This window comes from Trifolium pratense, linkage group LG7 (assembly GCF_020283565.1).
Source record: "Trifolium pratense cultivar HEN17-A07 linkage group LG7, ARS_RC_1.1, whole genome shotgun sequence".
Taxonomy (NCBI): Eukaryota; Viridiplantae; Streptophyta; class Magnoliopsida; order Fabales; family Fabaceae; genus Trifolium; species Trifolium pratense.
In genome coordinates this window covers 30,289,577-30,311,603 of record NC_060065.1, presented here as the reverse complement: position 1 = coordinate 30,311,603, position 22,027 = coordinate 30,289,577, and the positions used below count along the sequence as shown (strand labels likewise).

The 22,027-nt window shown below is 30.8% G+C and overlaps 2 protein-coding genes across 15 annotated transcripts; one reads left to right on the top strand and one right to left on the bottom strand.

Moving 5' to 3' along the window:
* Positions 1 to 1,961: 1,961 nt before the first annotated feature.
* Positions 1,962 to 15,627, bottom strand: LOC123895691 (ent-kaurenoic acid oxidase 2-like). The gene is made up of 8 exons (XM_045946167.1): positions 15,385 to 15,627; positions 5,523 to 6,000; positions 4,063 to 4,332; positions 3,467 to 3,556; positions 3,294 to 3,372; positions 3,055 to 3,161; positions 2,836 to 2,954; positions 1,962 to 2,590 (listed from the first exon to the last, which is right to left on the bottom strand). Exons 1-8 carry the CDS (start codon positions 15,609 to 15,611, stop codon positions 2,491 to 2,493), a joined length of 1,470 nt encoding a protein of 489 aa, XP_045802123.1. The 5' UTR covers positions 15,612 to 15,627; the 3' UTR covers positions 1,962 to 2,490.
* LOC123895693 lies at positions 6,210 to 12,089 on the top strand. Of its 14 annotated transcripts, none has more exons than XR_006804543.1 (11): positions 6,327 to 6,896; positions 7,023 to 7,176; positions 7,360 to 7,456; positions 7,671 to 7,733; positions 7,817 to 7,983; positions 8,460 to 8,532; positions 8,803 to 8,977; positions 9,192 to 9,295; positions 9,707 to 9,810; positions 11,285 to 11,373; positions 11,452 to 12,089. XR_006804543.1 is itself a non-coding variant. In XM_045946171.1 (4 exons), the coding sequence occupies exons 1-4, from the start codon at positions 6,822 to 6,824 to the stop codon at positions 7,721 to 7,723; spliced, it is 417 nt and encodes a 138-aa protein (XP_045802127.1). In that variant the 5' UTR covers positions 6,403 to 6,821; the 3' UTR covers positions 7,724 to 7,733. The 14 variants fall into 14 exon arrangements, 2 of the variants coding, with proteins under 2 accessions (XP_045802127.1, XP_045802128.1); XR_006804542.1 differs by having other exon boundaries at positions 6,355 to 6,715; XR_006804545.1 differs by having other exon boundaries at positions 6,400 to 6,896; positions 8,787 to 8,977.
* Positions 15,628 to 22,027: the final 6,400 nt, after the last annotated feature.

Genomic DNA, 22,027 nt, shown 5'->3' with positions numbered 1-22,027 from the left:
GAAGATACATATGAAATCACAAATTTTCCCCTTTTCATTTTTTGACACATAATCATTTTCAAGGGTATTTTGTGTCATATTTGAAAGTTAATAACTAATTTCAATATTTTAATAATACAAGGATCTAATTTTTTGTGGGATTTCTGCGAGGCATATGTTTTTACTCTTATTAATGAAGTTTTCAGTTTTTTACTATTTTTTGTGAGACCTATATTTATACTCATATATTAATACGAAAATCTACTATATTTTGTGATTCTCAAAGAACTTGTGTTTTTACAAATATATTATGTTGTCTATTTTTTTTAATAATTTTACGGGCTATATTTATATTAATACGGGAACCTCTTTTTTTTTTTGTTATATCTACGAGCCTTATATTTTTACTCCTATATTAATAAAGTTGTTTGTTTTTTTTTATTTATAATTTTACGAGTTATACTCATATATTTATACGGAGACATAATCTTTTGTGTGAATTATGCGGGACCTATATCTATCCTCTTATTAATAAGGTTTCCTGATCTTTAATAATTTATGCATAACCTAAATTTATACTCATATTTAATACGGTGACCTAATTATTTTGATGATTGTTGCGAGACCTATATTTTTACTAGCTTATTAATAAGATTGCTTATTTTTTAATAATTTTTACGGGACTATATTCATACTCATATATATATTTATTACAAGGACCTAAGAAAATAAGATACATGTGAAAATCTCATGTTACCCCTACTTAATAATTTGACACATCATCACTTTCATGAATATTTTGTGTCATATTTGAAAGTTAGTAAATAATTTCAATATTTTAAAAATTTTCTTGAGGTGGTTAATTCCATCTTAATATTTTACTCCTTCCGTTTTTTTATAAGTGTTCAGTTAGAATGATAACACTTAATTAATAAAGTGGATTTTTACACATTATCTTCCTATTATACCATCATCTTAATCCAATAATAAATTCCTATTTTTTTGCACTTTTTCAAATAAATTTTTGTTTTCAATTTTTTACTATTTTTTTAGAGCTATATTTATAATCATATATTAATACGAGAACCTAATCTTTTGTGTGATTTTTGGGGACCTAAGTGTTTTTTTTGGGTACACGGGGACCTATGTGTTTTACTCATACTAATAAGCTTGCCCATCTTTTATAATATTTGCGGGACCTATATTTATACTCATATATTTATATGGAAACTTTTTTGTTTGTGTGGTTTCTACGGGACTTATACTTTTAATTATATATTAATTAAGTTGTTTGTAACAAAAATAAAATAAAAATTAAGTTGTCTATTTTTATTTTTTTTTACAATTTTACAGGTTATACTCATATTTAATACGGTGACCTAATTATTTTTATGACTATTGTGAGACCTATATTTTCACATATGATTGCCTATTTTTTAATAATTTTTAGTGACTATATTTATACTCACATATTAATACATTGACATAAGTTTTTTAGTGATTTTTCCAAGACCTATGTTTTTACTAATATATTAATAAGATAGCCTATTTTTTTCATAATTTTTACATTATCCTTATTTATATTCCTATATTAATATGGAGACCTAAGGTTTTTTGGTAATGATTTTACCATTGTTCTTTTTCTATTTTTTTACCAAATATTATATCCCTTCTATTTTTTTATATTTTAATCAACTTTCCAATAAATTTCATCTTACCAAATGAGGAGCGGCAACGCCGCGACTCCCGTGCGGACGCACGGGTGTCATGCTAGTTTTTCCCAAAAGGTAAAAGTGAATTTTAAAACATATGATGATAGATATTAGATATAACAGATCATAGGCCTTGGCAAGTTTTGGTGTTTCTCAATGGAATTGTATGTCTCCAAAAATGTTTTTTTTTGGTGCAGGTTTTGGTGTTTCTGAATGGAATTGTATGTATCCAAAGTTGATAATATTTTGAGATTGTGATTTGGATTTTTTTACCTTTAAACTTGATTTTTAATTTCAAATTTAGTGTTTAATTCACTTTTTTCATTCTAACTCTTTTTTTATTGTTTGATTCACTTTTTTTATTCTAACTCTTTCATCTTATATTTTCTGATTGCGAGGTCTAAATATAAATATTAAGTATGAATCATAGTTCTACGTGCTGAAGTAAAGGGTTTTTGTTGTTCTATGGTTTTGGAGCCCTTAGGGACGATCATCAGTGGTGTTGAATTCGATCCAAGACAATGCCAATTGACGATGATTGGAGTAGTCATGATTGAATTTTAGGTTCAATGGTTGTAGACGGTGGTCACACACACGAATACTCTAATATATTTGTATATAACACTAGTAGAAGAAAAAACAAATTCCTCTTAAAGATTTTATTCAAGCAGATAGATAAACTAGTACACACTATTTATCATTAACACATGAAACTTCTATAATTTTCATTTTCTGTCTTGGTCTCTGGTGTTATTAATTGATGTAAATTCCCCAAATGAATATCTTTTCTATCTGTTGATCACACAACTGAACGTTTCTTGATCCTTGCCAAGCAATTGTCCATTGGTCTTGGATGTGGTAAGAATCTCACAGGAGATTTCGGGTTAAGTTGTTCCATCCTATAGAAGCAAGACATAACATTTACATTAGATATAAACACATACAATGTCAAATATGATTATGATTATGATTATGATTTATTTTGAAATGTTTGTAAGTTATAAAATATAAAACGTAGGAGTGAAATAGATATAAACACATACAATGTCAAATATGAAATATGTATTTTGATGTTCTAATATAACATTCAATTTTAAATATGTAGGATAAAACGAGTAGTTAATAGAAGGAGAAAAATATTTACTCATAATTGAGGAGAAAATGGTGAAGGAAAACTGAGATTTCGAGCTTAGCAAGATCATTGCCAGGACACAACCTAGTTCCTACTCCAAATGGAAGGAATTCTCCAGCTTTGTGCACCTCCTAATAATCAACACCAACCAAATTGTCAATTATATAGGATTAATTAATATTTTTTGTTCAATTCAAACGAGTAAAAAAACCCTAAATAATTGTGACTTACATTCCATCTATCAGGATTGAACTCCTTTGGATTAGGATAAATTTCGGGATCAAGGTGAATTGATCTGAACCAAAGTAGAACTTTCCAACCTTTTGGAATGAGGTAACCTATAATATTACAAGTACGATCAAAGTTATTTGCGATACATAGGTAAAATTTTAATTTAGTAATAAAACCTATATGAATATTATGTTTAAAAAAATTGAATAAAGTGTGCCATTAAATAAATGTATTTTAACCATTAATATTGACATCAGATTTTGCTTCTCTAAAGGCCACTAGTGCTACTGTAATCAATCGCATTGTTTCATCAATCACCTATGCAATTGCAGACACATTAAAATAGATGTCATCAAAAAAACATCAACTAAAAGTTTTAAGTAAATTTAAATCAACAATATCCAATCCCTACCTTAGAAAGATACTCCATTTGTCCAACTTCCTCAAGCTTCAACCCTTTTTGTGTTGGAGGCCTTCTCCGTAGGATTTCCTCTTGTTCTTCCTATTAAAGGTATATTATCAAACAAAGTTTTTTTTTTTCTTTTTTCCGCAGTGAAGCTGAGGATCGAACTCAAAATCTCATACATATAACTCAAATCCTTCAACATTAAACCAAACCTGTTGGCTTATATTATTAAGCAAAGTTAAGGGGAAAAACATAGTCACCTTTAACGTAATATTAGAAATGCATATGATTATTGTCCATTAACAATTGTAAAATTTAGCTTTTTTTCAAAAATAGATTTTATTATATTTTGAAAATTCTGAAAATTTCGAAACATTGTTTTTAGTGTTATCTAAAATGCGTTCTCTATAACCAATCGTTAGTTGATTTAGTGGTGATTGTCGCTGTACCAGGTAGGGAGGAAACCACTTGATCAGAGGGGGCTGAAACCACTTGATACCAGAACGGGTTCGGATCCCGGTTATCCCACTTATCCACTTTAAAGGTAGAATTTTTAACCACTAGATTACTTGAAAATAAAAAATGGCAAATAATTTTGATACCTTAGCCTTTTTGAAATTTTTTGGATGCCCTTGCAGAAAATAAGTAGCCCACATGGTGATATGTCCTGAAGATTCATGACCAGCATTTAAGTACATCAACATGATATCAATGATTTCATCATCACCTAATTTTCTTCCATTTTCATCTTCAACATCTATCAAAGAATCCATCATATCTTTTCCTTTTTGCCCTGGTAATAATTTTTCCTTCCTTTCATTTCTTCTCTTATCCACAATTGATTGAAATATAGCCACAAGAATTTTCCTAGCCTATAAGAAAATAAGTAATGTACAAAGAATATTGCATTTTAAAAACAACTTCAAGGTTTTCAAAAATAATATAGTAGAAAATAGAAATACATAGAAGTCTTGAATCATATAAGCTCTATTTGGATAAATAGCTTAATTAAGCACTTATAAAATAAAATATTATTATGTAAGCGCTTATTTATAAGTTATTTCAATACCAAAGATAATATAAAATTATTTTCATATAAACTACAAATTGTTTTTATATGCTAACTTTGAAAGCTTTGGATATATAAACAACTAAAATAAATGCTTATATCAAAATAACTTATCATAATGTATAATTTTTTCTATAACAAAATATAAAATAAAGTCAACTGTTTATTATATAAGTTATTATAAGCTATTTTCATAAATGATCCTCAAGAATTTATGAAAATAAGCTAGTAGCTGTGTATAAACATGTTTTAAGTTATTTCTATAAGCTCTTCCAAATAGTTTCACAAGTATTTATGCTAATGGATAAACTCAAATAAGAGACAATTCAACGAACCTATGCTGAAAACAACTTATAGACATGTCATAAACTATTTTTATAAGTTCTCCCAAACAGTCTCAAAATTACTTATGTCAATAGATAAATTAAAATAAATCAATCCGAAAATGAACCGAAACTTATAGTTTTCACTTAATCAAAGCCGATTGAGAGTAAAATGATGTTGAAAAGTGTTGGAGAGTCTCGGGAAGCTAATAAGAAAAATCGGGTCAAATGCTCAAGGACCACAAGAGAGGAAAACGCCACATCTCCACCAAAAACCTTAAGGAATTAGGTTAACGAGTCAACTCTTTTATATAATAAATCCAACATTCCCAACAATCTCCTCCCAAGAGTGAGTTCTCACATCCTATAGTTGATCCAATACTAGGATCCACTCCCACTCCTCCACCAAGCCAAACTTACGACTCTGATACCACTTGTTTAGGAGTTCGGGGAAGCTCGAGAGAAACATCGGGTCAAATGCTTCAGGACAACATGATAGGGAGACACCACATCTCCACAAAAAACAATAAAACATTAGATTAATGAGTCACTTATCTTATAAATCAGGTTAATGAGTCACTTATCTTATAAATCAAACATTCTTCCCATTCATAGTCGATGTGAAACTTAACGACTCACACTTGAAATTCAACCAAAAAAAAAAAGTTACCTTGAGTGCCTTGTGGAATGCAAATCCAGGAATATTAATTCTCATGGCTCTAACACCAAAATTAAGCATTGTGTATTCTCTTTCCAAAGCTTCCATAACAGAATCATTTTCTGAACCAAGGAAAATATGCACAATAATTTTAAAGATAAGTTTTCTAATTTGAGTTAAGAACTCAATTTCACCCATGTGAGTCCATTTTTCCAATGAACTAATCACATTTTCTTCAATATATTTCAAGTAAACTGAAAGTGTTTCATAGCCATTGATTGAAGATGATGTTAAACGCTTAAGTCGTTTATGTTCTTCAGAATACATTTTGATGAATGATTTTTCTCCAATTAATTCAACTGTACATTGTGGCCATCCAGGTATGAAATTTTCATCATCTGTTAGAACTTTTTTGCATGCTTCTGGTGTTGTCACAATTACACTTGGGTTTCCAAACATTAATACCTTGTATATGCCTATTTTTCCAAACCTGTACCATAATTATTGATCATATTAATCTTTATATACTAAAGGATGAGTGGTTTTTCAAGCACCAAATGCAAACCCTAAATCCTTGTCCAATCAATCTTCTACATTTGTTTCTTCTGACCAACCACATCTTGCCATGCCATTTAGGGTTTCATTTCATTTTAGGGTTCAATTTAGGGTTCAATGTTCACATCTACACCTTCTTGCACATGGCATGCTATTCCTATGCTTCATCTTACACATCTTACACATGGCTTATTATAATTCTTTGCATGACTCATGTGGACCCTCCTATAATTGCTGGTTTTGTGATTGCTGATTTATGCAAACCATTGACAGAAGTGGTTTATGGAAACAATTGTGGTTTTATGATTACTTTCCCAAATTTTTTTTTCATTTATGAAATTGTTTTCTCTCTCTTCCCCCCTCTCTCTCTCGTACGCTCTCCCTCTTTCTCATCATCCCACAGTTTCATCTCTCACTCCCCATCTCATCCTTCACCATAACATCCACACCACAACCTCCACCACCATCTACGAATCAATCAATCGTCATGAGAGTGAGGGAGTGGCCGAGTGAGAGAAGATTTACCGGCGGGAGAGAAGTTCTGGTGAGGAGGAGGAGTTCCGGCCGAGAGAGTTCTTGTGGCCGTTTGTGGTGACACGGCGGTGCTCGGCAACGGCGGCGACGAAGCTTCTTGCTCCTTCTTTCCTCTGGTTCGATCTTAATTTCTATGCTCTATTTATTTTTTATTTTTTTTCGTTGTTTTTTTTGTTGGTGAGGATGGTTGAAGATCGGAGGTGATGGTGATGTGTGGTGGTTATGGTAGATGGTGATGTATCTCCAAATTCATCTTCTAGATTTCATCTTTCTCAATTTGTCAATATTCATCTCTCTGTGAGTCTGTGACTGTTATCTGAATTCTTGGAATCAAATCAATCTGAACTTGATTTATTGGCTTGTGTCTTCTGCTCTTAAAATTTGTGTTGCTTGCTCACAATTTTCACTCACATGCTTTTGCAGATTACCTTTAGCATTCTATTTGTCATTGTAATTGCATTTGTATCAGATGGTTTGAGTACAGTGCCAGACAAAGCATCTGTCCTTTCTTCAAACACATCCTTCAGCCATGAATTTCACGAACATGGGGATCAGATAATAAAGAATTGCTTCAGAGGTGAAATAGTTTCTTCAACTTGTGTTATCTTTTTTCATAGGTTGAGAATTAGTCATTTAACTTGTGTTGTATTTGTTATTAAATTGTAGAAGTTCTCTGTTGAACAATAAGCATATACCATGTAATATCACTCACTATATATAACACTAGGGAAGTCTTTAAGTTGTCAATTGATTGTTGCAGGGAAGTTGGTTTTTGGTGGTTATTCAGTTTCAGATCAAAATCACCGGAAAAGCCAGTCGCGCCACCACCACAAAAGCTTTCTCTATGCGACAGACAGGTACAATTATTCTAAATCTATAATTTTTCTAGGTTTTAGGTTTTTGGAAAATTTTGATTTGTTTCTTTGATTGATTGATTGAATTAACTTTGGTTGATTTCATCCCTCTTAGGCCTTAGCTGCTCATACATGAATATTTTATTTTTATTTATGTTCTTTTGTTAATGGCATTGTAGTTTAAATACTAAAAGTCTGCTATACATTTATTACACAGGAGGGTTTAGAGCAAAAAGTAAAGATTCTGGAAAGCAATTTGAGTTCTTTTAGTGAGAAAGAGGTAATAACTTCTCAAATTTGCTACCTTAACCTTTTCTATTAAGTATACTCATCACCTAATTTGCCCGGGTACTTTTTTTTAAGAAAAAAGAAGTATCTGGATTTGAATAGAACAGTTTTTGGTGAATGTGAAGATGACTATTGTGCACTATCAAAATTTGTTATCTTTCTCGCTTTCTTTTGGCATACCTGGCAACGGGAATGAATGACATGGAGCACACACAACAACGGTAGCAGCCTCCGATGTAGAGGTAAGGATTTCAGATCCATTCTATTTTGGTCCTCAATTTGTTTGTGATTATTCTTCTTGCTTCTACTCAGATGAAGTGTGACATAAAAACTTCAATCTCTGCAAAACTGATATTTTTATATTCTACAGATTTAGAATGAGTTCATAGATCGGTTACCATGCCGCATCAATTTCATTTATCATTAATTAGTTTCATTTGCGCTTCATCGTTTATCAACTATCGGTTAGAAAGATCTGATCTACAGGTTGTTACTGTTGTTATTGGAGTTTTCTATGAATTTAGTTCCAAGGAACCGAGGCCGTATCTTCAGTTGGCGCCAAAATTTCATAGGGTTTTGGTTAATTCTAAGAATAATTGGGTTCTGATTTTAATTTTAATTTTCATTATGATTCATGAAATTCTAATTTTTATCAATAAGAAACTGAGGATGTTAGCATTGTCTGACCTAAAGCTTCAATCTTTCTTCTTTGTTGCAGGTTTGTGTATCTCATCTCAGCTCCATAGAATATTTCTGGTTCTACTTTAGCTAGATCTATCCATTTTGCTTAGGTTTGTCTTCAAAATCCAAACTTTATTTTTTTATTTTTATTTTTCATTCAAATTATCTGATGCAGTTTTTCTTCAAATCTTTGAAGCTTTTGTTTAACTGGGTTTCTGTTGAAATTACTTAGAAAAAGGTTCATTTTAAATTTCAGCTTTTAAAAATCTCTCTTTTAGGTTTGTCGAATGAAAAGGGTGGATATAGATTGTAAGATTTGAAATTTCTAGATTATTTGATGATTTATTTTCTAACATTTTCTAAGATTGTGCATTTTGCAGATAAAGGGTGGATTTTGATCTAGCTTGAAGGTTTTGATCATCTGTTATAAGAGAGAGTTCCGACCGAGAGAGTTGCGGTGCTTGGCGATGGAGGTGATGAAGCCATTTTCTCCTTCTTTCCTCCGGTTCGATCCTTCATTCGGATGATCATCAACAATCTATTGAAGAAGAGAAGGTAAAGAATGGCATATTCAAGTTGTAGAAAGTTTGTTGAGGGAATTAATATCATTGAACTGGACAAAGTGGAAATATGAAAAACATTTTCTTTTGGTTGATAGCTAAACCAAATTTAGATAATAGTTAGGGATTTGGTTTGTTGGATTGACAATTTTTGGAATTTTAACTTATTGTTTTCAGCCTTTCTAATTTTGTAGTTTTTTTTTTTGTAGGCTTGATTTGTGGTATTTCTTTGATGTTAATACTCCCAAGATGAAAAGAGATCTCATGAAGCAGCTTTGGCGAAGTGCAAGGAGTTAGAAGAACAATTGCAAAGGTTAGACTTCCATCCAATATCATAAAGTTTGTAAGTACTGAAATTACGCATATTCTGCATGATCCATTCCTACTTGCAGGCATGTTCACTACATTAGTATTCATGTTGGTTTGAGTAAGATAATGTAGGATTAATAGTAGTATCAGCCACTGGTTTATAATATTGTTGGTAAACATGGTTGATTGGGGTGATTATGGTAAAGAATGGCATATTCAAGTTGTAGAAAGTTTGTTGAGGGAATTAATATCATTGAACTGGACAAAGTGGAAATATGAAAAACAATTTCTTTTGGTTGATAGCTAAACCAAATTTAGATAATAGTTAGGGATTTGGTTTGTTGGATTGACAATTTTTGGAATTTTAACTTATTGTTTTCAGCCTTTCTAATTTTGTAGTTTTTTTTTTTTGTAGGCTTGATTTGTGGTATTTCTTTGATGTTAATACTCCCAAGATGAAAAGAGATCTCATGAAGCAGCTTTGGCGAAGTGCAAGGAGTTAGAAGAACAATTGCAAAGGTTAGACTTCCATCCAATATCATAAAGTTTGTAAGTACTGAAATTACGCATATTCTGCATGATCCATTCCTACTTGCAGGCATGTTCACTACATTAGTATTCATGTTGGTTTGAGTAAGATAATGTAGGATTAATAGTAGTATCAGCCACTGGTTATAATATTGTTGGTAAACATGGTTGATTGGGGTGATTATCATCATATGTCTAACTAATCCAACATTAGGGTTAACTTTTTGCAAATGTTCGTGAACAAATAACCACATATTCTAGATTAGATAGATTCCACCCTTTTGTTTGTTTTATCATATCAGTAGCACAGATGTAGCAGTTTGAATTTGAGTATTCAGTTTACTGTGTTTTATCATGTCAGCAACACAGTTGCAGCAATTTACATTCAAATTTGCCAGTTTACTTTTTTATTACTGAAATGCATTCAATTTGCTTTCATAGTACTTATATTTCAATTCGAATTTTCATGTTTGCTCTTCGAATAAGTTCAAGCCATTAGTGTTTTCCCATTCCAATGGCACATTGCATCATTTTTCATTCAAGTTTTTCAATTTTGTATTGCTCATATTCCAATTCAATTTTTTCCTGTTTTCTCTTTGGTTAACCTTTTGAAAGTATCAGTGTTTCAACATTCCAATAACATAATATCAAACAATGTAAGCATAGATGCTTATAAATTCATGTTCAACCTCCATGTGGTAGCCTTTGAAATGGATCTGCAATTTGTTAATTTGATTATAAACATTAGATTGGATGGCTTTGAACCCATTAGTAGTCCTTCATATTTTCCAAACATAAAATTTGTAATTAAGTGATTAATACTCAATCAAATCATGCTCTCTGGTCTGATCTCTACTAAATTCCAAATAAAACTAATACACTCCACACTCTATAGTGGTCCTTCACTCCTTCCTCTCCTCTCTATTTGAATATTTTGATGCATGTGTACATTTTCTTCCATTAGACTCTTTCTTTGCAATGATATCTCTTTTTGTCTTCTTATTCATTGTTTACTCCCATCAACAAAATTACTTCAACACTTCTTTTAATTCCAACATTATTATATTTCTTATAATTTCAATTTTTGCATGAAAATATTATTGGCAAAAAACATGTATATTATTGACAAAACATGAAATTTCACTAGCCAACTTACTAGCCAGCTTCATGTAGCCAGCTTCAATGATGGAAATGATGTTTTCTTCATTAACAAACTAAATAGGTTGATCAGGGTTGTTGATTGATGGGAATGGCTATTTGTTGATGTTAAATGGATTATAAACCTTGAACTTGATAAATTTCATGTACATCAACATTTCACAACCTAGCTTTTATAATAGATACATCAAGTCAATATGCCACTTAGTTTACATTAGAAATTCTTGCATTTACAACCTATAGTTTTACATTAATATTTTAATAGTTCACTCAACTATTCCTTGCACAAATCTTCTATATTGTATAGATATGAACCATCGTTACAAATTGCATCCTGATGTTCGTCCTTACGCAATGATGACCAGGACAGGATATATGGAGTATGATCCCATGAAGGTAAGTGTCCACAGATTCTTTCTAATATTATTTCTGTACTGCATATTGCCTATTCTTAATATTGCCTTCCTTATGTAGCCCCGAGGAAAGCTTCCAGAAATCTATGCACGTTCCATTGGTCAATACATGTGATACGGTTTTTTTGGAGGATGTTAACAAGAATCAGATTCAAGTTGGTGTGCACAAAAAGAGTTCTTCAAAAATTTATTTTACTGATGGCTGGTCAATACATAGGTGATACGGTTTTTCTGGCCAGTGGCGTGATATTTGCAAAGTCCACCATTTGGCTGAGGGTGTAACTGTGAGCTTTGGTGTCACTCAAGCATCCAACAACAGGATCATATACTTCAAGCTATCCCCTTACATTGGCATACGAACTACTCTCATTGCTCCTTCAACATCCAGCAAGCGGAAGAAATTTTATGAGACTCAGCATTTCTATATGCTCTAGGATCCCTACTATCTTGCTTTAGAACTATCTTGCTTTTATTTATTTCTGAACCTATGCTGTAATATCTCTGCCAAACTTGATTTTCATGCTTTTAGGCTTGGCCATTTTGAGCTTGTGCTGTGCTTGCTCTATTTTGCTTTAGAACTATGTTGATTTTCATGCTTAAGAGCTTGGCCATTTCGAACTTGTGTTGTAATATTTCTACAAGACTTTATTTCCCTGCTTTTCATAGTGCTTGCCCCAATGCTTGCTCTTTTATGATTGATTTCCATGTTCTTATCACTCTTAGAACTGTCTTGCTTTTATTTTCATGCTTGCTTGCTCTTTCTACTTGACCATGTTGTAGTATCTCCACTAGACTTGATTTACCTACTTTTCAAAGTACTTGCTCCAATGCTTGCTCTTCTTATATCATGAGCAATGAATGATTTTGCACTTAAATTGCTATCACTAACTATTTTTGGTACATAGCATCCATGATTCCCAACAACCATGATTATTATATATGTGTCCTTCTTCCAAACCCTTGCCATGCCTCACTTGGCATTCCACTAAATGAATCAATTTGATTAATCTCTATATGCTTATGACTAACTTCTTTTTGACTCATAACATCCATGATTGACAACGACCATGATTGGTATATATATCTGTGATTATTTTTGAATTATTGTTTAGAGGAAGAGAGAAATAGATTGAGTCTATGTATTGATGTTTTTCTTTAAACTATATCCTAATGTACTCTTGCATTCTTATTGTGCATTGAAACTTTTTTTCCTTCATATTGTCGTGATAATGATAATTTGTGGTTGTTTTTGTAAATTGAATTTGGCTTCATATGATATAATGAGATTCACCTAGAAAAGTCTTATACATTGAAGGTTGATGAGAGGAAAGGAAGGTAGAAATTCTCATATGTTGAAGAATACACGAATTGGAGGAATTCTATTTTGAAACTTGCTATCATGTCCTTCACAAAATTCTTTTATCATCATAATATACAATTGCTTCTCCTACCTATATTTTGAATAGCACTCCTATGTCCCATAACACTCCTATCTATTCTCAAATAGTAGTAATCTTCTTTCTATAAATGTCATGGGTCATGAAAGTTCCATTATAAAATTTGGTGTGATGATTTACTTGAAGTCTGCATATGGTCTGCATTTATGTTTGCAATGATCAATTATGTTTAACCCACTTAATTGAGATTAAATTATATGATGCCTTTAATTTTAAACATCCTATATTTGCAATGATATATTATGCTTAACTCACTTGACGTTTTGCCGAATGAACCAATTTGATTAATTTTCATATGCTTATGACTAATTTCTTTTTGGCTCATAGCATCCATGATTGGCAACAACCATGATTGATATATACATGAGGTTCTTGCCAAACCCGTGCATCGCACGGGTCGGCGTCTAGTTATTTAAATCTATTAAACTTAGATACCTATGAAATTCCATATCTACCCTTTCTCTTTCTTTTCTTTTTTGACACTTCATCAAATTAGGGGCTATTTTTGTCTTTTCATTCTAAATTTTAATAAAATAATATTATTATAATGATTATACTCTATTATACATTACTTTAATATTTTATTTTTACTATTTATATGAGATTTATATTTCTACTAATATATTAATAAGATTGTCTATTTTTTGATAATTTCTACCGGACCTATATTAATACTATGATCTAATTTTTTTTGTGATTGCTACCTATATTTTTTGATAATTTCTACCGGACCTATATTTCTACCTATATTTTTACTCATATATTTTTAATCAATTTTTTCAACTTTAATATTTAGTAATATTTTTAACAGGACTAATTTCGCACTACACAATGCCCTACGATTAAAAAAAATGCGGGAACGCCGCGACCCGTGGTTAAGCACGTGTATTATACTAGTTTAAAATAAAGTGATTGCTACGGTGGACCACTTTTGTAAGTAGTTTATCGTGGATTAGTGTTTCAAATTATCAGAAATTCAAATGATTGTTGACAATATTATTTAAAAGTAAGAATTATAACTCTTGTCTTTACTGTTAAAATAGTGACAGATTGACGTAAGTTCAATATAAGTTACATTTTTATTTTTATTTTTATTTTAGTTTTCAAAAAGTTACATTTTTTTTTATAAAAATGAAAATGACTATTAATTTATAATTCCAAACAACGACATATATATATTGTAGTTAAAATTTTAAATATTATTATTAAACATTGATCCACGATTGAACATTAGTATATTAAAATTTATCTTGAGGGTATCTTTGATTCAACAGAGTGGAGGGATGAGATTTTAATGGAAGGGAGGGAAGGTGATAGAAGACGAGAGATTTAATTACTTATATATGTTTAGTTCAAAAAAAGGAAGAGAAAGAGAGAGATTTTAATCACATACTCCGTATATGTTTTAGTTCACAAAAAGAAAGGAGAGATTTTGATACTAATTTACTTCTTTATCTTTATAATTTTACAAAAGTCTCGTTATTTTAAAAATATTCACATAATAAACATGAAAACTCCACAAATTATTATAGGGACCATAGTTCGAACTCTGGTACTCCTTCGTATGCTTCTTAAAAAGGTGAAATTCTAACAACTAGTTAGGCTACTCGAGAAAAAAAAAATAAACATGAAAATTCAGTAAATACAAAAACTCCACAAATAATCAAACACAGAATTTAAACAAAATATTCAGTATTCCAAAATATTAGATCAAATCCAAAATAGCCTAGTACAAGATAAGGTCCAAACAAACCTCCCCTACAAAAACCTCCAGCAAACACACCATAAAATAAGTAAGTCAACCACTACCTAATTTGACATCCCGATTTACTTTTATATTTTATATAGCCATCTTAATCAATAGAGTCATGGACTCGTCCAATTGCCACAAAAATAAAAGCCTTGCATGAAAACTCTAAATAAAAATATTGTTGATTGTAACAAATATTTTAAAAATAAATCAGTAAAATTAAATATTTTGACAAAAATATAAAATCATTAAAGTTAGTTTGGTATGAAAATGCTAGAGAATTTGTTGGCCAAAATGGTGGATTCTATGCCACATCTTAGAAGAAAACTTGTGTGTTGTGACAAAAGAAGATGCTACAAAATTTACACAATTGATATATATTATTTTTTAATATAATTTTTTTACCACAATTAGTGATTTTATTTTTTTGTTTACAATGTTGGCAATGAGTATCGAACCTATGACTTCTTGCATACTACCCAAATCTCTCACCACTAGACCAAACCTAATGGCTTTACCAGTGATGATTAATCTTTGTCGGAGAACCTATAAGGCATATAAGACGAGTTCTTCTCTCTCAACCGAATTTTTTACGCAGTAGTCAAGAATGAAACCTCTGATCATCTATTTAAGGGATCAATGATCTTTACCACTTGGAACAATTCACCGTTACTATCATACTATTTTGATGTTCATATTGAGATAAATAAAATTAATTGGTAAAACCTAGCTTGTTAATTAAATGATAAAAAGCTAAATAAAGAGGATGGTATTAACTAATTACTACCTTTTAACAAAAGAGGTCATGAAAGAATCTGGATGATTGGACTTGAATGCTCTGAGGAAAGACCACATATTTCCAATTAAGGGCAAGCCCATATCACCTGGGGGCAAAGAGTATTGCTTAACGCCAAGTTTTGCTTCATAGAGCAACCAATTCACATTCTTGAACAGAGCTCTTAGGACTAAATGAGCACCAACAATGGCAATAAAGATCATCCATATGGATCCCATATCTATTATCAGAATTGAATATATTGAACTGATCTATGCACTCAACACACACTTGCTCTCAATTTATATAGTCAACAAAATTAGTAAACAAACAAACAAACAAAACAGTTGATGGATGGGACCCCATGTGGGGCAGACAAACACTAAGGTTAATATACTAACATACTTTGCATACAAATTATTTTGTACTTTTGTTAGTTAGGGTGTGTTTGTTTTGTGGATTAAAATTATAATTTTAGGATTATTATTTTTTGGAACATTATTGCTGGGAGTATTATTCCTATCGATGTGTTTGGTAAATAAATAAAGTTCCTTGAAATATTTTTAAAATAAATTTAATTAACATTTTAAAATATTAAAATAAAAAATAAATGAGTTAAAAATAATGGGAGAGTAGGGAGTTATGGGTGGTTACCTCTTATTCCCATGAGAATATAAGATTCCCACCATTTAACGTGGGAATGAAAAGTGGAAAAGTCATGTGTAATTTATATTTCAAGGAATAAAAAATTCCCAGGCATAATTTTTTAAAACTTGATACAAACATATGAATTAAAGATTCCCAAAGTCACATTCCTGAGAATTAATTTATAATCCATGAAACAAACACCCCACTAGTAGTTAATATTCAATTTCACGCCATTTATTTATTATTATCCTTTTAACTTTTCATCTTCTACATTCAACAAAGAATCATCTCTTCTTATTCATGCAAGTACTACTCCCATCTTCAAAAAGTTACAATTTTCATTTTCTGTCTTGGTCGGTGGTATTATTAATTGATGTAAATTCTCCAAATGGCTATTATTTTGATCACACAACTGAACGTTTCTTGATCCTTGCCAAGCAATTATCCACTGGCCTTGTTTGTATAAAGAACTTAATTTGTGCACATTGTTACTATGAAAAGTTTTGTATACACAGGCAATATAAAATGTTTTACAATGTTAACCAATCAATGTAATGACTTTATAAATAATTATGAATAAAGGCAAACTTTTGTATTTTGATGTTCTAATATAACATTCAATTTTAAATGTGTAGGATAAACATATATATTAACTCATAATTGAGGAGAAAATGGTGAAGGAAAATTGAGATTTCCAGCTTAGCAAGATCTTTGTCAAGGCACAATCTAGTTCCTACTCTAAATGGAAGGAATTCTCCGGCTTTGTGCACCTCATAAAGTTCAATTCAAATGAGTAATATAAAAAACCATAAATAATTGTGACATACATTCCATCTATCAGGATTGAACTCCTTTGGATTAGGATAAATTTCAGGATCAAGGTGAATTGATCTTAACCAAACTAGAGCTTTCCACCCTTTTGGAATGAGGTAACCTATAATATTACAAGTACGACCAAAGTTATGTGCGATACAAACGTAAATTTTAAATTTCATAGAAGTTAAGCAAATATGCGTAAAAAAAAGAAGAAGTTAAGCAAATCTATGAATAAAAGTAAAATCGGAGTTCGAATCCCGAATACATAATTATTTCACCTTGAAAAAAGGTAAAATTCAACCACTAGGTTGCTTGACCCAAAATAATAATATAATTTATTTAAAAATATACACGGGACAATGACTTTAATAAATTAAATTTATCGATTTAACAAGGTTTATAAGAGCACGATAATTTCACTTATACTATAACAATATTTTTTAACAATTTTTTAAATATTTTATTTTAAATAAAATTTTACCTTAATATAATAATAAATTTAAATATTGAATAAAAATTAATGACCCGGTCTCTAAACTAGTTATTTCCAAAAATGACATATTATAAAAAAAAAACATGACAAAACAAAATGAATTGTCATTTATTTATTTATTTGAAAAGAATCTGTCAAAAACCAAAATAAAAAACTATGAAATGTTTGTTTCTTTAGTTTTTTATGTTTTCTCTCTCGACCCCGCTTTTCTTTTATACCTAAAAATCACATTTTGCCCCTTGTGGTTTAAAAAAATTTGGCCAATTTATTTCGGTTTATACAAACCAAAATTTTTAAACATGGAAAAAAAATTCGGTTTATATAAACCGAAATAACATAAATGTTAAGAAAACAAGAAAGATTTATGTGAAAATTCGTGTAGAGCTACCTGTGGTAAATTTAGCATATCTCTCTGAATATAAGTCATATGCTAATGATTTTTTATCTAGTGTAAAGAAGACAAAAGTTACTACAGGATTGACACCGGAATTGTTAAATTTCATTAAGTATAGTATGAGAAAATCTACCTACAAGTTTGAGAAAAGTTTATGCTCTGTTTCTGTACCAGTACCCATTATTTGGTCAAACTGAACAAATTTGATAGTTAACCCTCAAAACAAAAATTATATTGGTAATATTGACACCCTAAGCTTTCCAACGAGTGGTCGTTTACTCAAATCGGACATCGTTTAGTATTTCAAATAAATTGTGAAAGTTGAGGGTCTGATGCTGAATTTATGCAGGAAATCTGGAAAAAAAATTTGGAACACTAAATTTCGGTTTTTATTAACCGAATTTTTTGAGCATGACAAAAAAATTCGGTTCGTACAAACCGAAGTACCACCCAAAGACAAAAATAAAAATTCAGGAGGTAGAAAAGAAAAGCGGGACCGGGAAGAGTCCATTTCAAACTGCTTCTCTAACCAACCTATAGGAATAGGCAAATTGTTCAAAATTGTTACTATTTGTGTTATTTTTAAAGTCAGTCAAACTTCAAAATAAACTCCCACACTCTCAATCTTTTTCTTTTTTCTATTGCATTTAGCTTCAGCAATTAGTACAAAATCAAAATAAACTCTCACACTGTAAAATCATTTTAACACCGTATTAGTGTGGATTGCAAATTAAAATAGAATCTAACCATAATTAGTGGTAAACGAATATCCCCATATTTCTTTTTATAAAATAAAATCTACACTATTAATATTAAACGTTTTTTTAAGAGGGGTGTCTGATCTGTCTCACAACTTTGAATATCATGCAAATATTAATCTATTTGGACCCACATGTTCTAATGTGATTTTGTGACACGGTTGGACTCTTCATACTTAAAGTTGTTCTTAATTATAAAGTTGTTCTTCTATATCTTTGTGTACGCGCATGCGTGCGCGCGTGTAAGAACAAATAATTCCTGCATGAGAAATAGTACAACAAGTGATCACTCAAAAGGAAGAAACATGAAAAGTTAGAATTTTTATTCTGTGTTACACGTTTTGAATTAATTAAATTAAATGACATGGTTGGACTCCTAGTACAACTGTGAGCAAAATGCTATATTTACATGTCTCATTTGGTGCCATTTCGTGGTCTTTTCAATTCATGCTCATTTCACAGTTAGGACGGTCACCTTGAACACGTTTATAGCTTTTATGTGTATTTGTAAATACAGTTTTACAGTGGTAACTAGTCCATAGGAATGCTATAGTGTTAGCAGGAGTAGATTAGTTGTGGTGAGGCTACACCATTTGATATATAAAGCCCTCTGTAACCATTTGATTCATTAAGTCAAAATAAATGATTTTTTTCCTTTTCACTATTAATCTCTCTGAGTTTCAATACTTTAACAAGCATTACCCTTTTTCTTTATAAATTAACCATCATTTTTTGTAAAAGCAAAGAATTTATTAAAGAGTGAATTTGGCACAAGATGTACTAATTCACTACTCAAATCACTACAAGAATTCTCTGCATTTCCGACAAACAATTCCTACGAAAATTGGTTTCGTCACCCAAGAATGCATTTCCTACAAAATATTTGTAGGAAAGGTTTTTTATATGTTACCCTCCTGACGTGTGGGGTCCAAGGGAGCAGTTCCAACGAAATTTTGGTAGGAAACGTTTGTTGACCATTGAATTCTGCCTTTCATGTGACCGTTCTGCATGTGTGGTATTCTAGGAAGCAATTCATACGAAAGTTTGGTAGGAAATGTTTTAATTTTTGTTTTTCAAAAAAGTAACCAGCAACGATCACAAGCAGTATATATAAAAGTTAAGGTTACCGTACGGTGAGAGAGCACAATAAATAGGATATTCATGGAATATGCTCTTAACACATGTAATTGGAAATTTAATAGTTCCACTATTAGAGGATCAATATTGGTATTTCTCATCAATTAAAATAGTTGTTATATTATTAATTTTTAGTTTAAAATATATGCTGGCTCATCGGATTAATAAGTGGTCGACCGTGGAACAATGCTTAAAATTATCAGAAATTCTAACGATTATCAATAATATTTTTTAAAAGTAAAAATTACGACTCTTCACATTTTTTCGGATAAAAAAAAAACATTATTAACGTCAATTTAGTACGAGTTACATATTTATTATATATTGTATTAATTAAATCGGTGTTAATTAAATGATTTTTTAATCATAAAAATGAAAATAATCATTAAATTACAGTTTCAAACATAAACATAAATTATCGATAATATTTTACATATTTTTTAGTTACTGATCTACCATGGACCAATTGAAGAAGTAGTTTATATTACAAATTGTCATGCTTTTAACACATATATGTGCACTTAAAAAATGAACGGAAAAAAGAATTTTGATGATCGGACTCCGAATGGATAGACATAGTAATAACTGTCTAACCGAAACTTAGTTTTAATGAAAGGGTCATGAACTTTGATTGAAACTACTGATTTTGATTGGAGATTTCAAATTTAATCAATCCGACTGTTCAATATCACCTAATTGGACTGACAAATGAACGGGAAAAGAATTTTGATGATCGGACACCGAATGGATAGACATATTGTAATAACAGTCTCACCGGAAACTTAGTTTTAGTGAAAGAGTCATGAACTTTGACTGAAACTGCCGATTTTGATTGGAGATTTCAAATTTAATCAATCCGACAATTCAATATAACCTAATTGGACTGAAAAACGAACGAGAAAAAGAATTTTGATGATCGGACTCGGAATGGATAGACTGATTGTAATAACAGTCTCATCGGAAACTTGGTTTTAATGAAAGGCTCACGAGCTTTGACTGAAACTACCGATTTTGATTGGAGATTTCAAAGTTCATCAATCCGACCGTTCAATATCACCTAGTTGGACTGAAAAACGATAGGGAAAAATAATTTTGATGATCGGAAACCGAATGGATAGACATATTGTAATAACAGTCTCACCGGAAACTTAGTTTTAATGAAAGGGTCATTAACTTTGACTGAAACTATCGATTTTGATTGGAGATTTCAAATTTAATCAATCTGATCGTTCAATATCACATAATTTGACTGACAAACGAATGGGAAAAAGAATTTTGATGATCGGACTCGGAATGGATTGACTGATTGTAATAACAGTCTCATCGGAAACTTAGTTTTAATGAAAGGGTCATGAACTTTGATTGAAACTACTGATCTTGATTGGAGATTTCAAATTTAATCAATCCAACCGTTCAATATCACCTAATAGGACTGAAAAATGAATGGGAAAAAGAATTTTGATGATCGGACTCCGAATGGATAGACAGATTGTAATAACAGTCTCATCGGAAACTTAGTTTTAATGAAAGAGTCATGAACTTTGACTAAAACTACCGATTTTGATTGGAGATTTCAAACTTCATCAATTCGACCATTCAATATCACCTAATTGGACTGACAAACGAAAAGAATAAAGAATTTTGATGATCGGACACCGAATGGATAGACATATTGTAATAATAGTCTCAACGGAGACTTAGTTTTATTAAAATGGTCATTATCTTTGACTGAAACTATCGATTTTGATTGGAGATTTCAAATTTAATCAATCCGACCGTTCAATATCACCTAATTGGACTGACAAACGAACGGGAAAAAGAATTTTGATGATCGGACTCGGAATGGATAGACTGATTGTAATAACAGTCTCACCGGAAACTTAGTTTTAATGAAAGGGTCATGAACTTTGACTGAAACTACCGATTTTGATTGGAGATTTCAAATTTAATGAATTCGACCGTTCAGTATCATCTAATTGGACTGATAAACGAACGGGAAAAATAATTTTGATGATCGGACTCCGAATGGATAGACAGATTGTAATAATAGTCTCACCGGAAACTTAGTTTCAATGAAAAGGGATGAACTTTTACTGAAATTACCGATTTTGATTGGAGATTTCAAATTTAATCAATCCGACTGTTCAATATCATCTAATTGGAGTGACAAACGAACGAGAAAAGGAATTTTGATGATCGGACTCCGAATGGATAGATAGATTGTAATAACATTCTCATTAGAAACTTAGTTTCAATGAAAGAGTCATTAACTTTCAACATGATGTAGTTTTCTTTACGAATGTTTTTATTTTTATCTTTTGTTTTGAATTTCATCTTTTATATAAATTATTTTTTTAATTTTTATACAACAAAAAAAGGAAAATATTTCCTAGAAAAGCAAAACGAAAA

Coding starts and splice junctions, on each gene's coding strand:
- LOC123895691 (XM_045946167.1), bottom strand. CDS start 15,611: ATGGGATCCATATGGATGATCTTTATTGCCATTGTTGGTGCTCATTTA. Junction 6,001..15,384: donor ATGACCTCTTTTGTTAAAAG/GTAGTAATTAGT, acceptor ATTATGGTACAG/GTTTGGAAAAATAGGCATAT. Junction 4,333..5,522: donor CATTCCACAAGGCACTCAAG/GTAACTTTTTTT, acceptor ATTTTCTTATAG/GCTAGGAAAATTCTTGTGGC.
- LOC123895693 (XM_045946171.1), top strand. CDS start 6,822: ATGGTAGATGGTGATGTATCTCCAAATTCATCTTCTAGATTTCATCTT. Junction 6,897..7,022: donor TTGTCAATATTCATCTCTCT/GTGAGTCTGTGA, acceptor ATGCTTTTGCAG/ATTACCTTTAGCATTCTATT. Junction 7,177..7,359: donor AATAAAGAATTGCTTCAGAG/GTGAAATAGTTT, acceptor TGATTGTTGCAG/GGAAGTTGGTTTTTGGTGGT.